Here is a 16,510-nt window from a genome sequence, read left to right on the forward strand (position 1 = left end):
TGAGGCCTTCCCTTTTGTTATCTTGGGATACAGTTTTCAGAAATGGTTATTGTTTTATTTGAATGCCGACATTTAGTATGCATGTTTTTTTTTTCTAATTTACATCACACAGGCAAAGGTTGAAGGTTCTCTCAGAAACCAAGTTTATATTCAAACCAACATATTCTTTCAAGTCTTGAACAAGCCTTTTTGTATTGTAACTCAAGACAAATGATTCTCATGGTTGGGTCATATTGTGGTTTTAGAAAAAAACTTGAAATTGTACAATTTAAGGAACATGTAGTACCTCTGCGTACCTTAGACTTTATTTTTCTCTTTAGCTAAATCTGCATCTACATTGGCATAACATGGTAATAACTGATGTGGCACCAGGTGGAGATAATGTTAACAACATCAAAATTCAGAAGAACTTCTTGAGCACTTGTGTATCTAGATTGGTGCTACTGCATGACACCCTAATATAATGTATTGCCTCCCAAAGAAAATAAAAAAAGACATAGATTTATCTCACATTTTCAGGTTCAAATTTCTTATGTCCCTCTGCACTGAATGCATCCCGACAATTTTGTCCCTCAACTTTAGTCAAGTCTCTCTTTATTTCAATATGCAAACCAGGCAAAGTGAAGAAACAGAACAGCTTAGAGTAGCCTGTTACTCTCAATAATTATATGATATGTAATGAAGAGTATGACAGCATTTTATTAGTATGAATGGCCCTATAAAGTTAATTAAAGCATGGACGTTTAGCGGAGCACATTTAGGTGGACAAATCAAAATAAAACTTGTTCTTAGCTTCACATTTCTATGATCAAATTTCATCTCATAAGCAAATAATCTTAAACCATAAAATGCCAACCTAAAAAATTTCCCCACCCTCCCATCTCTCCCTCTTTCCATTGTTGTAGTTTCTAGTTCAGAAACTACAACACAAAATCATTTTGAAATTATCTCCTGTCTCTGTGGTAGAATATTATCTAGAACCTGTTCTAAGGAGGTAAACTAATAAAGACATAAAAAACTAATGAGTAGTTTTTCTTTCTTTCATTTATTCATTCATGTGCTTACAGTAATTATCTGCTACTGAAATCAAACCAACTCATATTGCCACTGTTCAAAGGTTTAGAATTCAGGGAAAATAGAAAACATCATCTTTGGATATTAAGTCTTATTTATTATTATTATATCCTAGATTAACATTTGAGCCGAATTTTCGCAAATAAATATTTTCATGTCTCTGTATTGTACTTCTCTCCTGTTCTGTTCTGTTCATCCAATGACCACTAGATGGCTCCACTGGAGCGGCCAGAAACTAACACAGTTCGAGAATTTTCCAATATTTTACAGTTCCAGATTATCCGTTTGGTTAAGAAATATTTTCCAAGTAAAACTGAGAATGTGATGAAAAATTCTAATCACTGACTCAAACGGTTTCCATATGCACTGCCTTAAAGTTGCTAATCAGTATAGGGCCTGCAACAAAAATAGCAACTGTTATGGGTTAGAAATCACCCATAATAACCTTTATAGGTGGGGGTCACTTCTTCCTGTCTCAAAATTCCACGTAAGAGGACGTGACTTTACCGAACCTGCAGACCCATCAGCATTGCAAAGTGGATATAACGTGAGGACAAAGCGGCGGATATCCCGACTCCAAGGACAGGAAGACTTCTCTTCCTCGACCAGCTCACTCAGAGACTGACATCCTCACACAAACAGCACACACTGTGGCATTGTTGACAGCCAGTACACAGACAGTTGACTGCTCCCACATCCCGACCCTGGAGCCTTGGTCATGGTCACTTTTGATCATCGCTCTCTGTACCATTAAAGCACCTACTCTTATTCTCTCCAGGGTCTTTACATAACTCTCCATGTGGTAAATAAATAAACTTAGATCTCTAAAATTAAGATGAAAAAAGAAACGTACCACTTTTACGCTTTGAACTGAGCCCATCTGATTTCTTATCAGTCACAAGACGGCTTTCTTCCCCCCTCCAGCCCCTCCGTAATTAGCCAGAGTACTCCCCCCATCCTCATTTCCTTATATTTGCTGAAAGCTGAGATCTGTTTTTCATCACAGGGTCAGGGGCCAAATCTCTGCCATGCCTGCCTGTGAAACACATCTGAAGCCAGTCTGGCATATAGCCTCTGCCCTCTTCTTTCTTTCCACAGAGCAGGATGTAGTTGCAAATCCTTTGATCATTGCATCGCTGCAATCAGAAATGTGCACTTCTTAATGCCTTGGCATGAAAGAGCAAAGTGAAAATCCTGCACAGTTGTTGCATTTCCACAGCAGCCTTATCAGCATCTGACAAGAGGAAAATGAGAAAGTGCTCAAGGAAAGTGTAAATGGTCATGTATTGGACAGCCTACTCTGGACTTCTCTATCCAAATAAACACTGTTACTCCCCAGGCCCCCTCCGGTACCAGGGGTTATCACAGACCCCCCCACTGCCAACCCACCCCACCTGAGCTCCTACTGCTGCCATTAGTACAGCCCCAGCCTGGTCTCACGCTGCATTTGCACTGAAGGCAACACAGGATACAGGCTGCCCGACTCGTATCGTATCTTAAACTGGAGGCAGAGTGAGGAAACAGCATGTCAGGGAAGGAAGCGCTGAAGCTGCTGGGAAAGCACATTTTGCTCCAACTATTCAGAGCTTGTTTCTGAGTCACTCTGTAGCAGGTCTGAGGCAGAATATAGACATTTTCTAACAACTGGTCAACATATGTGTAAGAAAAAACAACAACAAAGAGTCAGGGATTAGAAACCCAACTTTCGTTTGTTGAACACCCTGGAGATCTGCAGCGAGAAGGTGTAGATCAGGAGGAAATTCTTGAAATTTCTCTACGGCTGAGCTTCTCAAACGGTGAGTACAGAGGGGATGGGATGCTTTCTGTGTTCTGAGTTTGTTATGGAGATGAACGATGGCACCAAAAGACAAGCGGGAAAGCTTCTCGGTGGAGAGAAATGTGGACGTTCAAGACGAACACTGGGATCTAATGCTTTTTAGGTTTGTGGATTGTCAGATTTTATGTCAGTACAAAGACTAAAACCCAAGTGTTCAATGACTGATTTAACTCTAAACCAAATGAAGAAAGCAGAGTTAGGCAGTTTATTAAACACAAGCTTGAAATTATTAAACATAGTAAAATGGTTAAAATTTGTTTCACTCTTGTTTTTTTATTTTGAGACATAAAATGTGTGCAAACTGTATCTGAACAGAGAAATACTAAAATATAAAGGTTGAATGTAACAGTTGTGGCCGTTAGCACAGCTCTGGTGATGGGCGGCATGTTCCATTATTGTTGCTTGCGGCTCATTGTTCCTGGGTTGATGGTCATCCTGAAGTTTTGCGGTGGGTGGAGTCATCGAAGCCCATTTCCTTCCCACGAAGCGTCACGCATTTATCTGTGTTAACGTTTCATCACGCTATTTAAGAAGCCATTACTTAATGGCTCGGGCCCTTCATCAGCGCTTTGTACGTGTGTGCAGGAGATCAGCCGGAGAAGACTTTTTTTTTTTTATCAAACGAAAATGGACACGATTATCTATTGGGACTTCATTGGGAAACACAAGAGGAAACCGTGCAGGGCCTAAAGTTTCCACTTTAACGGCAACAGCTTCAGTGTATTTCATTGGGATTTTTAAGTGGTAGACAAACACATGCTGGGACTCAATTATGATTGGAAGAAAAATAATACAGTGGAGGAATGTGTTAGCTTAGGGACTCCCTGAGTGGCTAAAATCAACAAAGATTTGAGAGACCTTCTAAAAGGCCTTTTAACTGCCTATGTTAATAGTTTAAACACCAAATATACCTTAATATGCATTAATGTGCACACTGGATACTGTTTTCGTACTCCAGCAGAAACTAACATCCACGGTCTTTCTTATTTCCCTCTTGGTGGTTCAGCCAATCAGACTCGAGGGTACAAAAAAAAAAAAAAAAGCAATCCTGGATTGGCTGCTTTGCTAAGCGCCTGCACATAGTGTTGTAAAGTAGATTTACACCTAATTGTTTCAGCTTAGCAAGATGTATTTTCTTTCTGGAGAGTGAAAAAAAAATTCAACTAGCCAAATTTTCTGCCAATATTTGGAGTTACATTACACAGAAAAATCTGCAAATAGATGAATCTGCAAATAACTTAAGAGAAAAAGTAGAATCATTCCACATTTCAATATTACAATAACAACCTGAAAGGTGTGGTGTATATTTCCAGTCCCTTACTCTTATACATCCAGCTAACATCCAGTGCAACCAATTTCTTTTAGCAGTGACCTGTGTGTATATTAATCTCAAGATTAGCTCTCCTATGTGTCCTGCAATTTTTTATTCTATAGAGTCCAACTGACGATTATTTATACATCTAAAAGTCTGCAGTTTCAGACCCTCTGATCTGGAAGAAGGCACTTTGGTACGAAATGACATTGTTTGGGAAAACTAACACTGCACATCACCCTGAACACATCACCCCTGCTACAAAACATGGTACTTGCAGCATCATGCAGTGGGCTTTTATTCAAATTTTATTGCAATTATTTGAAAAAAATCAGAGGGTGTAAATACTTTTTTGGCAGGGACTCACATTTTAAAAAAGGCTGATTTCCAACGGTGATACAATGTGGATCATTTTTTTACACTTCCGGGCTGATGTGGTGACACCGTTTTCCTGCAGGACACAGCAGAGACGATGAGTCTGTCACGGAACGGGACGCTGGAAAAGACGATGTCTGAAGCCCGGCCCGCCTCCAGAGCGGGGTCGGCGCTCGTGGTGCCGCCCCCTTACTCCCTGGGTGGTGGCGAGGCCCCGGGTGGCCCCCTGGAGCTGAGGGGGTCTCTGGACTGCTGGGCCTGCTCTGTGCTGGTGACCGCGCAGAACCTCATCATCGCGCTCATCAACGGCGGACTGGCCAGCATCATTTTCGGCGTCATCCTGACCCCCGCTCTGGTCATGATCACATTCGGATTCCTCTGCCACTCCACAGTAAGGACTTGAACTTAAATCATGCAGTGACTTGTTTTGATAGAAAAGAAGAAGATGTTTTCAGTTTTTCCAGGGATTTGATATTGTTTTCTCAGATCTCGCTGGAACTTTCTGGAGCTGAACTTTTACCGTCTTGCAGCTGTGACATGCAGCTCAAGCTTCTTTGCTCAGTGCATTATTGAGTGTCAAATTACACTAAAAACAATGCAGAAATTCCAGCGGATTCCCTTGCATGTTGTATTGACAGAGTGGGAGATTTCTCATCTACTTTTCTTCTTGTACCTTCATCTATTCCTCATCTCTCCCCCCGTTCTCCAGGTGCAGCCCCATGGAACGTCCTTGTACTGCTCAGACCTGCTGGACGACACCAGCTGCGTGGCTCTCCTGGTGGTGGGCTTCCTGTTGCTGACCCCTCTGCTGGTTTTGGCGCTCGCCGCCTACTGCCGCCTGGCTCGGCACCTCCAGCTTGGCATGTGCTTCATTCCCTACAGCCGCGCCGTCTACAAGAACCTGCCCACCTCACGCCAACAAGCAGGAGGCTGCTGTGGCCAAAAGGAAGGAAAGGAAAGGGATAGAAAAGGCAGCGTTTGGGTTTAGGAGTAGAAGATGGATGGGCAGTGTAGTTGTGAGCAAAAGCCTAATTAAATACCCCCCAAATATCTCATCTTTTGTATTGATTGTTTGTTTTTGTTTTGTTTTGTTTTTTTTGCTTTTGTATTGTATTTTTATTGTCATTGTTGCGTTAGTATACTGTTCATGGAAAGTGTTTTGTACCTGTTTTACAATAAAATGAGCATTTATCTGCAGAGCTTTGAGTTTGTACAGAAGTGTGAGCAGATTGAATGAGAATGCATAGAGTTGGCTAAATACACCAGGGTGTTAAAGCAAAACAACAGATGGAAGGGGCTGACGTTAAGGCTAAAATGGAGTGAGAATTTCAACCATCCACCCTTGTCCCTAGTGGGGTCAGGAGCTGGTGCCTATCTCCAGCTAACGTTCCGGGCAAGAGGCGGGGTTCACCCTGGACAGGTTGCCTGTCTGTCGCAGGGCAACACAGAGACAGGACAAACAATTTAGAGAGGAGACCAATTAACCTGAAATGTTTTGGGACTGTGGGATGAAGCCAGAGCACACGGAGAGAACATGCAAACTCCATGCAGAAAGACCCCGGGCCGGGAATCGAACCCAGGACCTTCTTGCTGCAAGGCAACAGTGCTACCAACTGCTCCACTGCTCCTCGTGAATTTCAACCATTTTGGTGAAGTTAGTGCTGGGCAATAAAACGATTTCATCAATTAATTTAAGTTTTGATTTATGAAGATTCAACTTTTGGAAGGTCTGGATTTCTTTTTACACCTGTTGGGTTTCCATAGCCACTCAAAGTGGCGTCATCAAGCCCAAGATATATCATCTTTTTTGACAAGCACATTTTACAGCTTCTATTTATTTTGACTTTGAATTCTGGTCAAATTTATGACTGGACCTTATGGAAAGGCTGCAATTTTGAAAATATTTTCTGTTATTTATAATTTCTTCTTTAGAAGTAGGGGGGAAAAAAATCAATTACAAAATGGACTGAACTTAAATAAGTCTTTTCCAATTATTTTCACCACTCAAAGCGCTTTCCACTACAGTCACATCCACAAACGCACACTGAAATCAAACCTTTCACAGGGCGTGCCGTGGTGGCGTAGGGGTTAGCGCGACCCGTATTTGGAGGCCTTGAGTCCTCGACGCGGGTTCGACTCCCGGACCCGACGACATTTGCCGCATGTCTTTCCCCCTCTCTTTCCCCATTTCCTGTCAGCCTACTATCATATAAGGGACACTAGAGCCCACAAAAAGACCCCCTGGAGGGGTAAAAAAAAAAAAACAACTTTCACAAGACAACTACTCTACCAAAAGAGTCACGTTATGAAGAATTTTGAGTCGTATCGAGCAGCCCTAGGTGAAATACATATTCAGATTTCAGCAACATAATCAGGGTCATGAGTAAATTTCATATTTTGTCAAGACACAACCCCAAAATTTGAATGTAACACCAATACTGGTGGAAAGCTGAATTTGTCAATGTATTTCTGGTTTGCAGTAAAATATATGCATTACCTCCATTAAAAAAAAAAAAAAAAAGTCATAACCTTTCTGCTAATACCGCATAACTTTTTTATAGAAGTAGTGTGATGACATAGGAAAACAATCTGGGTTTCAACCCATATACTCAACTACTCATCACAAAAATGCATTTTTCCTATGTATGTAAAGGATTTTTGCCAGGAATTATTGTTACACCACAGAAAAAAAAATGACCAAACAAACATTTTCTCACTTTTGTTGCAATGTTAGCATCTGGTGGTGTCCAAGAAAGTTTAGTCCTGGGTTATTTAGGTCTCCATGGAGTGTTTTTTTTTTTTTTTCTTATGAATTTTCACCACATTCTTACTATTTTTGATCTAAATTTAAACTTCTTGACATCATTAGCCAAGGCTGATCACAGACTATCATTAACAGGTTACATTAGCAATTATAAGACGCAACATAAGGACAAATTATTTTGAAGCAATACTGTTCCCTCCCACCCACTTGTTTCACGTTGAGTACGATGAAAAATCTTTTAGTATTACTAAAACAATTACATTACACCGGATGTCCACAAGGTGGAGACAAAGTAAACGCCTAAGCAAACACATTACGGACACGGAGCACTCAGAAGTGTTAAACGTGATTTAAAACCTTTATTTATAAATATATGCATATGCATTACAAATACAAGGTTCAGTAGGTGTTTGTACAAAATAATATATATATTTTAAGGTTGTATATAAAATAAAGTTCGACTGTTTTGTTATATTGTGTCTTTATAGTTCACTCTGAACTGTCGGAACATTTTTGGTCTTAACATGGCTGGTTGTTGATATTCATCAGTAGTTTGTGGTGAGCAACTTTGTATGGAGCAGTGAATGCACCAGGCGCCAAGGTGCCACGTCCCTCTTCATCCACCTGACCCATGAGGATGTAGTTGACGCCTAACAGAACAGGTGAGACAAAATATCCAGATTCATGATTTCTCATCATTTTCAGGCAAAAAACGCAGAGGAATGTTCATGTAAATGAATTTGAGCGGTTCGTACCTCGGCGAACCAAAGGACACCTCTTGCACTGTGACACCAGCTTCACCGACATGGTCTCTCCAGCCTGCGTGATGGTCAGTCTCCCTGATTTGTAGGCCTTAATGAGGGAGATGTTCATTGAAACGCTCCCTCGGGGTCCAGGGCCCAAAGAGGTGATGGTTCCAGTTATCACTGAAAAACAACAGAGTTCAATTAAAACACATCATCTTAGAAAAAAATGAAACTTTTAATTCAAGTAAAGGTATTCAATCATGAATACGTTTACCAGGAGTGGAAATAACTTATGACACCGACAGGAAACATACCAAATTCACTAGAGCAGAAACTGTTCTTGATGGTTCCAGCTCTCTTACAGACTCTGGGACACAGTGGCTTCTGAGGACCTAGAAATTCAAAAAATACACATGAAAAAAATTGAATTAGATCTAGTACTGGGAGCCTTCTGAAATGTGTGCACACATCTTCACCCACCTGGCCTATTCCGATTTGGCACTCGCCTTGTGGGTGAGACAGGGGGAGGTGGCACATATTTGGGGGCGGCGGTGGTGGTGGGGATGGGAACCCGTGCAGTGATGGCTGGTCGCTCAGGTCGGGCAGGTTTGACTGGACGCCTTGAGGGGGCAGAACCGACACGGGGCCTTGACTTGTCGATTGGGGGCTCAGAACCTCGGGGGATGCTGGTATAGTAGGCGAAGAATCCATCGGATGTCACGCTGAGGTCAGACACGAACTGGACCAGCAGCTCGTTGCCACTGGTGATGATGGGTCTGAATAGGAGACGAAGCAAAGATTTTGAATAAAGCAGCAAAGTTTTACAGCGTCGTAGTCCAGGCTTTGAAGTACTTCGCCTTACTGAGGTGTCTGATCGCCACAGTATTTTCCAATCAGGCGAGAATCATCTCTCTCTCCACCGTTAAAAAAGGCCACATAGTCAAACCGGCAGTAGGTGTCAGCCTCCAGAACAAATTTGTCAAACTTCACCTGGATCACCTGTAGCCACAAAACAAACATAAACATGGAGGTGATCTGTGTATCTGGGGGTGAACATGTGTGTGTTTGTGAGAGGGAATGTGATTCTAGTATAAAGTGCTTTCATGGTTTAGTCCAGTGCTTCTCAATTCCGGTCCTCAGGCCCCCCTGCCCTGCATGTTTTAGGTGTTTCCCTGCTGCCACACACCTGGATTGAATCTATGAGTGATTAACAGGCTTCTGCAGTACTTGATGGCTGCAGAACAGGTAATGCAATCATTTGGATCAGCTGTTCTGAAATAGGGGTACAGCTAAAACATGCAGAGCAGGGGGGCCTGAGGACTGGAATTGAGAAGCACTGGTTTAGTCTAACAAGAAAAGCCCAAAAATAAATTCAGTCAATTTACCGCGAAACTTATAGCCTGAATTATCACAGAATACGTGTATATGCTGGGTTCAATATACTACAGAACTAGGATCTATGCCTGAACTTGCATCCTCGACTCAACTGTGTCAGAAAAGTTGTGCGATGTGCCAGTTGTTGCCCTGGAACGCTAACCGGCAAGGCCAAATGAAGAGGATGCTAATAGCAATACCAGCTAATGCAATCATACAGTATTTCTCAATGTTTTAGCATTTCAACACGAAAGTCACATTTTCACAGATGTTCTACCATGTGTTGTGTTTTGCCAATTTCACTGCAGAAATACTTAATCTTACAAAGGACTTTTTCTCCAGTTTCTAGTGCAAAAAACTTGGTACACATGAAATAATGCAAAACAAACTTAGAAAGTAACTTTTCAGCAAGATAAGTTACTTATAAGGGTAAAACAAATTCCAGTTCCACTGGCAGACCTTTTCACTTCTAACATGGGTCATGTTGTACTACAAACTAGAAAACAAAACTAAAAAATTGGCAAGATTTTCTGTTTTTGCTGTGTTAATGATGCAGAAATATCCAGAATATACAAAATTAGACCAAATTAGAATTTTAGGTTGCAGTTGGTGGAAAACTGGCTAATATCACAAGTTGATAACATTTTCTTCTCCATCACCATGGGTAGCTGCCCCCAGCCTCTCTTATATGTATGCTCGCTCAAACAGTAATTACATGCGGTGAATGAGTGTGCCACTAACTCTGTCGGGTTCCACAGTGATGAGCCAGGAGCAGGTGGTTCCTGGTGGGTACTTCCCGTCTGGCCAGTTGGGTGTTTTGATCTCTCCTTGGGATTTTGTCATCTTCCCCCCACAGGACTGCTCCCCTGAGACGATGAGTTGCAGGTTAGGCCTGGAACCAGGCTGACTGCGTGTCATGTGCTAATTAAAACCATGTCTGCCTTAAAGATAAGTATCTGTTATGCAACTGGGTTAAAACACAACTTTTCTGGAGGAATGTTGGAGCTTTCTCCCAAACTAGCTTACTTCATGTGAGTAAAGTTTGCAGTCAGTTGTTGATGCATCTCCTTCCATCATCATGCTAAACCTTTAGCAGAAGGTGTTTAGTAAAATTCATAAGTCTTTCAGTTTTCTCAAGAGCTACTCGTCATTTTTGCTTGGTGTGTCTTTGCTAAGGTCCTAAAAATTGTGTCTTTATCTTGACTTTCATTTTCCGCAATAACCCTATCCCTAAAAAAATATGTTTTTTAAATTAAAAGTGGAAAAAAAAAGAATCCTCATTCCTTCCAAAAAATGTGACTACATACCATTTACGTAAGGTTTTGTTCCACTGAAATGAGCCAAAAACCCTCTGGCCTGGTTCCCCTCATCAGTCACCATCTCCAGCATCATGGTGTTTGTGGTCGATACCTGAGTGCCGGGCCGGAAGGTTCCACAGAACCGACCTAGTTTTTGCACCAAGTTGGAGTGGCCGTTGTAAATATCCAGATAGTCGTAGCGACACTGAGAGTCAGCCTCCAGGTCAAAGATGCGGAAGGAGAGCGAGACCACGTTTCCCTCTGGGACCTGGAAACCAGATGAAGCATTTGTGAGTAAGAGGAGCTGGCTGTGAGAGAGCCAGTATTCAGAGAGTGACTCACAGTGATGCGCCAGGTGCATTTGCTGTTGGGTTTGTAGAAGCTGGGGAAGCCCTCACTGCCAACAAAGCCTGAATCAGCAACCAGGTCTCCTCCACAGTAGAACACAGGCCTGCAATAAGGGAATCGGTGAGACTTTATTTTATTTATGCTTTTTATCCCCCCCAATAAAATCTTAATTGGCTTGATAAGACAAAGAAGCATCCAAGTTTAAGAGAAGATAAGTTCTGTTAACACTGATTTCCTCACACTTCTACACCTAGTTTTTGTTTTTAAAATTCTTTTAGAAACAGGTCAGCGCCTTCTGTCATTGAGGAATTGCTGATTCTGTAACTTACGATGTTTGGAGAGAATTTTCCCATAACTGATGTAGAACAAAAAGAGATTGATTTTGATTGATTTGCATGGATGTGGAAGCCCACAACACTTACATTCCTAAACACATACTAACATTTATTTTATTGGAGACTCAAAAACAATTTTAGCAGTCTGTCCAACATGTGTTACCTAAAATGAATCCTTTATTCTTGTTGAGTTTTACTTTATTTTTCTGCAGCTGTTAGGAATGTAAAGAAGTGACATGTGAAACAGTTGCAGATTTTATGTTTATTGTGTCTCTATACATACTTCTATATAAAGCGACTTTTGAATTTGTACACATTCTGTCACAATTTCCAATATATTCTATTGGGATTTTATATGGTAGACCAACAAAAAGAAGCAAACAACTGTGAAGCAATAGGAAGTTTAAACATTTTTAATTAATCAAATTCTGAAAAGTGTGGTGTGCAAAAGGAGGGTCAGGATAGACGGATGTAAATATAAGACGATCTTGAAGAAAAACTCCTAGTAGAGGCAGTGAAAGACTTGAGATTGGGGCAGTCCAGTCAATTTGAATAAACTTTAGGTATTTATCTCAATTAAATACCTAAAGTTGCAAAGTAACACTTTATAGTTAGTCTGCAAAGTGTCACTAGAGTTACTCTACAAAGTGCTGAGTACCAAAGGAAGCCATACTTCTCAGATTAAACATTTTGGAAACCATGAATCTTTTCCTTTCACTTTATGATTAGAAGCTATTGTGTGTTACTTTACTGACTCAGATTTTCCAGTATTATTTGTATATTATGTGCTAGCATATTTCCTTGAATCTCCAAAGGTGGATATAATATTTTGTGGTTTGTGTTCCAAAGTGTGTTTTCTGCTAATAATTGTTCGAAGTGACACTGTAAGAACATTTGTTGTTCTTTTATTCAGCAGCAAAAATAAAGTCACAAATAAAGTCACAAATATTGCATAAAAAAAACATTTTATTTAACAGCTGAACATTCTACCTTTGCCAAATATAGCTTGAAAAAAACACAATAGGAAGATATCATTTAAAATTTTGTCCAAGTAAAAACAAAAACAGAATTAATACAGTGATCCAAGGCATTATTTCAGGATGATAACACATCTGTTACTATTGATCTTCAAGACTTTTCTTGTTGGAACCTGACTGGTGCAGAATTTTTTTCCTAAAAAGCAAGAGAATGTGGAACAAGGTAATGTTTATAAGTGTTTATTTTTTTGTTTGTGTGTTTTGGCAGAGGGGTTAATGCATTTTTTCTTCTTCAGTAATAAGCAATTTGTATTTGAATTTTTTCCCCACTATAAAACTATCAATTTTTGGCATTAATCAGGACTACGGAATAACATTTTTGAAGCCATTTTTCACCGAACCAGAAATTTCCATCACTAAATAAAACTGTTTTATTTCGTCTATCTTCTTTTTGCGATCAAAACAAACAACTGACTGATCATCCGCCAAGAGTTGGGATGGCTTATCTTTTGCCTCGGATTGTTGGGCGTCTCTGTTTAAAAAGCTAGCTGTGTGTGGGAAATGGGGCAGAGAGGAATGACACAGAGCAAACTAAACAAGTCTGGACTTGAATTCGGACTCACTGCAGCAGCAGGGCTTTCATCCTCTGTGGGGGTGTTACTCACAACATCCTATTGAAAAACCTTGCATAGACATTGGTTAAATTAAGCACTATGTGCATTAAACTATAGAAAATCAAAAAGATTTACAAAAATGTTAATAAACTCTTGCTTACAATTTACGTCTGCAATAAATCTTTTATTAAATGGTAAATGGACTGAACTTATATAGCGCTTTTCCAGTCATTTTGACCACTCAAAGCGCTTTACACTAGAGTCACATTCACCCAGTCGCACTCACAAACACACACACATTTATACACCGATACGCAGATCGGTAGTCATAAACTTTATTTGTCCCCTTCTGCATTGTTAAGGGATTTTATGGAATTGAGCAACACCAATGCATTATGCAAAATATTTACAAAGTTTTTAACAGCTTTGTGGAGTCTAAACATTTTGTCCATTCTTCTTTGCAAATTAGCTCCAGCTTCTTCAGATTGGATAGACAGCAGCATCAAGTCTTGACTAGGGCCATTCTAACATGTGCTCTGCTTTAGCTTTGTAACTTTGGCTGTATGTTTAGGGTCTCTGTCCTGCTTAGAGACGACCCTCTTTCAACAGTTTCAAGTCTTTTGCAGCGTCCAGCAGGTTTTCTTCCAGGATTGCCCTGTTTTAAGAATCACCATCAGCTCTGACCAGTTTCTCTGTTTCTCCTGAAAAAGATCCCCCATATCGTTTTACATCCTAAACCAGCTTTTTCATGACTTTATCCCTGTCCCATCTGCTGTGTTCTTTAGTATTTGTGATGTTTTTGTTGGCCAGATTCCACTGAGAACCTCTGAGACTTGATTCAGTGATTTGATCTTCAGTTATGTGTATGGAGTCCTTAGTAAACTTTCTTGCAACTCTTAATTAGAAGCTCATCGGAATGATGCCATGGAAAATATGTGTTGCAATCAAAGCTAGACAGTGATTCATTAGTTTTTTGTTGTTTTTTTATGGCCAGCTGGCATGGTCTGGTGACACAGAAACAGCAGTCACTACATCTTGAGAAGCAGGAGTCTTTAGAGTGAGCACACAAGGAAGTAATTGGCATCTACTTTAAAACTGACGATCCACTTTTACAGCCGACTGACAATTCACAACATCTAGAGCTGATCTTGTTAATTAGCTGCATTCCACACAGACAGAGCTCCAAGGAGGTCAAGAGAATGTTTCTGCGTAGATGAAGTCATGTTGCATAGCAGCATGTCTCTGCTCAGTTCTGGCTCAAACTTCGGACCCCCAGTGAAGTACTCTGGCTGCTGAGTAAATCCCTATTTTCCAAAGCAAGTGCCAAGTTTATTTGATTTGACCCCCTCCGACAAAGGCATAAGCATTAGCATCCGAGCTAGTCCAAACTCTACTTATCTCCCGATGTGCCTCAAAATCCATCAATGAAACCCTTAAAAATACTTGAAAAAGCAAGTCTGAGATCACTTATTTTATCTTTTCTCTCATATGATTCCTCAAATGAACACACAATCGTTCAAATAATTACACATGACTGCAAATCTTTTTCAGTGCCTTTCAGACCAGATGCCAAGCCTTACCTGGTGTAATTGGTCTCCTGAGCCTTTGTCCATCCCAAACTAAGAGACAGGAGCAAGAGGAGCCCCCAGATGCAGTCCACACGCATCATGATACACAGCTTGTACAGAAAGCAGAGCAGACTGTAGCAGCAACGAAAGAGTGGAACGGGACACGGGAGGTGAGGAAAGAGGGGAGGAGGTAGAAGGAAGCTGTTTGGTCGGAGTAGGCGGAGAGAATGAGCGGAGTGGACTCAGAAAAAGGTGGGTGGGGGATTCAAGAAAGGATAGAGATATAAGCAAAGATTCTGAAAGGAAACTTAATAGTAGAGGGGGGATGATGTTAGCAGCTTGTGGAGGAGGAGGTTTTAATGGGAGCCAGATGTGTCTCTTAGAAAAACCCTGGGCTCTGTGTCTGGAGTGGACATCTAAGAAAAGACTCTCTCTTCCCTGCAGATAATGTCTAGTTCTACTACTACTTTTAACGAAGGTTTATAACCAAATTGAAGAGTAGTGTAGCCACTCACTTAAGAAGGGTGGGACGTCATTAGAAGGGTGGAAAAAGTATAGATGGAGCCAGAGGCTGAGCGCGGGTTCTTAACAAGGAGGGCCGTAAATCTTTGCATTCCACAGCAGACCAGGGGTGGGATCTTCCATCTATGAGCCAGGGTGCTACTTATCCATAAAATCAATTGCTGCAACCATTGGCAACACATAACTCCCACACAGAATCTAAAGAAATGGTCTAAATGAGCAGTTAGCTGTGTTTCCTGAACTCCGTGGGGTCCTTTGGCTCCACAATCCACCAAGACAAAAAGTAACACTGAAGAGGGGTGGGATATTCTTTCTTTTTCTGTGTGGGAATGGGCCAAACCTCTGACCGAAATTACTGAGGCCAGTACAAGGGATATTATTTTTAAGGATTCTTAATAAAAGTCCCTTTTACAGACTGGATCAAGCACCGCAGTGGATCAGATGGGATAAAATGGAAACACAAAGCGGCTTCAAACCAAGCAAATTCTTTGCAAATTACTGCCAACTGGAAAAACTTAGAAGTCTTTTTCTGATTTTTTTTTTTTTTTTTTTTCTGAAAATTAGAATTTCCTTATCCAGCTGTGTTTGTGTTGACCCCAAAATCTTGACAGGCATCAACAGGAGCAGGAATGCAAGAGGTTGCTCAGCTGCTGCTATGATGTGGGGGAGCAGTGATGGCAGCCAATACTGTAGGTTTCCCACACAAACTCTGAATGAACCCTTCAAGTGGGACTAGCATTCCTTCAGGAGAATCCAAAGGGAATGGATGTGGGAGTGCAAGACCAGTGTGGGAGCAGATGATTGTGGTGAAGGCATGGGTAAGGGAGGAGAGGCAGGAGGGGACTGGTAATCAGACAAATGGAAAACAAGCCTAAAGCGATCTGACAGAGAGACAGATTAACGAGGAGAGGGGCTGCTTTCGACTGAACCCTGGGGTGAGGTCATGTTAAATGTCTCTGTGAAGTAACAAGCAACTGATTTTACTCAACACGTTTTCAAGTCAATGAAGCTTCCCTGTCATAACCCATCCTTGTTAGCAAAAAATACATTGGATAAAGGAAAATGGTTGAGTGGAACTTGTGGTATACGAGGGTTAAAAAAAAAAATCCGAACAACTCATGGGGTTCTGCGAAACCATCAGACACCGACAGACTCTGGTGGTTTCACAGAGGTCATTTTATTACAGTTGTTTTCGCTTCTGCTTTCTCCAGATGTGGTTTGTCTTACATCTACTGTCTGCAGTTCCAGAAAGAGAAACTATCCAATTATGGTTTGTGGCAGAGCAGGACAAGTCTCACCAGTGAGAGCAAATAGAAGCATTGTTTGAAGAGAATCAATTAAAGGCTGAACTTTTATTTAGGCTTTG

At 41.1% G+C, this 16,510-nt stretch overlaps 2 protein-coding genes across 2 annotated transcripts; one reads left to right on the forward strand and one right to left on the reverse strand.

Moving 5' to 3' along the window:
- The first annotated feature begins 2,502 nt into the window (after positions 1 to 2,502).
- On the forward strand, positions 2,503 to 5,795 carry tmem88a (transmembrane protein 88 a). Its single transcript, XM_032575603.1, has 3 exons — positions 2,503 to 2,870; positions 4,681 to 4,989; positions 5,308 to 5,795. The coding sequence occupies exons 2-3, from the start codon at positions 4,696 to 4,698 to the stop codon at positions 5,584 to 5,586; spliced, it is 573 nt and encodes a 190-aa protein (XP_032431494.1). The 5' UTR covers positions 2,503 to 2,870; positions 4,681 to 4,695; the 3' UTR covers positions 5,587 to 5,795.
- A 1,908-nt stretch (positions 5,796 to 7,703) lies between these two features.
- pcolcea (procollagen C-endopeptidase enhancer a) lies at positions 7,704 to 14,896 on the reverse strand. The gene is made up of 9 exons (XM_032577291.1): positions 14,635 to 14,896; positions 11,123 to 11,231; positions 10,790 to 11,048; positions 10,224 to 10,348; positions 8,971 to 9,107; positions 8,589 to 8,884; positions 8,423 to 8,500; positions 8,118 to 8,288; positions 7,704 to 8,012 (listed from the first exon to the last, which is right to left on the reverse strand). Exons 1-9 carry the CDS (start codon positions 14,721 to 14,723, stop codon positions 7,882 to 7,884), a joined length of 1,395 nt encoding a protein of 464 aa, XP_032433182.1. The 5' UTR covers positions 14,724 to 14,896; the 3' UTR covers positions 7,704 to 7,881.
- Positions 14,897 to 16,510: the final 1,614 nt, after the last annotated feature.

Source organism: Xiphophorus hellerii, chromosome 11 (assembly GCF_003331165.1).
Source record: "Xiphophorus hellerii strain 12219 chromosome 11, Xiphophorus_hellerii-4.1, whole genome shotgun sequence".
In the NCBI taxonomy this organism is placed as follows: Eukaryota; Metazoa; Chordata; class Actinopteri; order Cyprinodontiformes; family Poeciliidae; genus Xiphophorus; species Xiphophorus hellerii.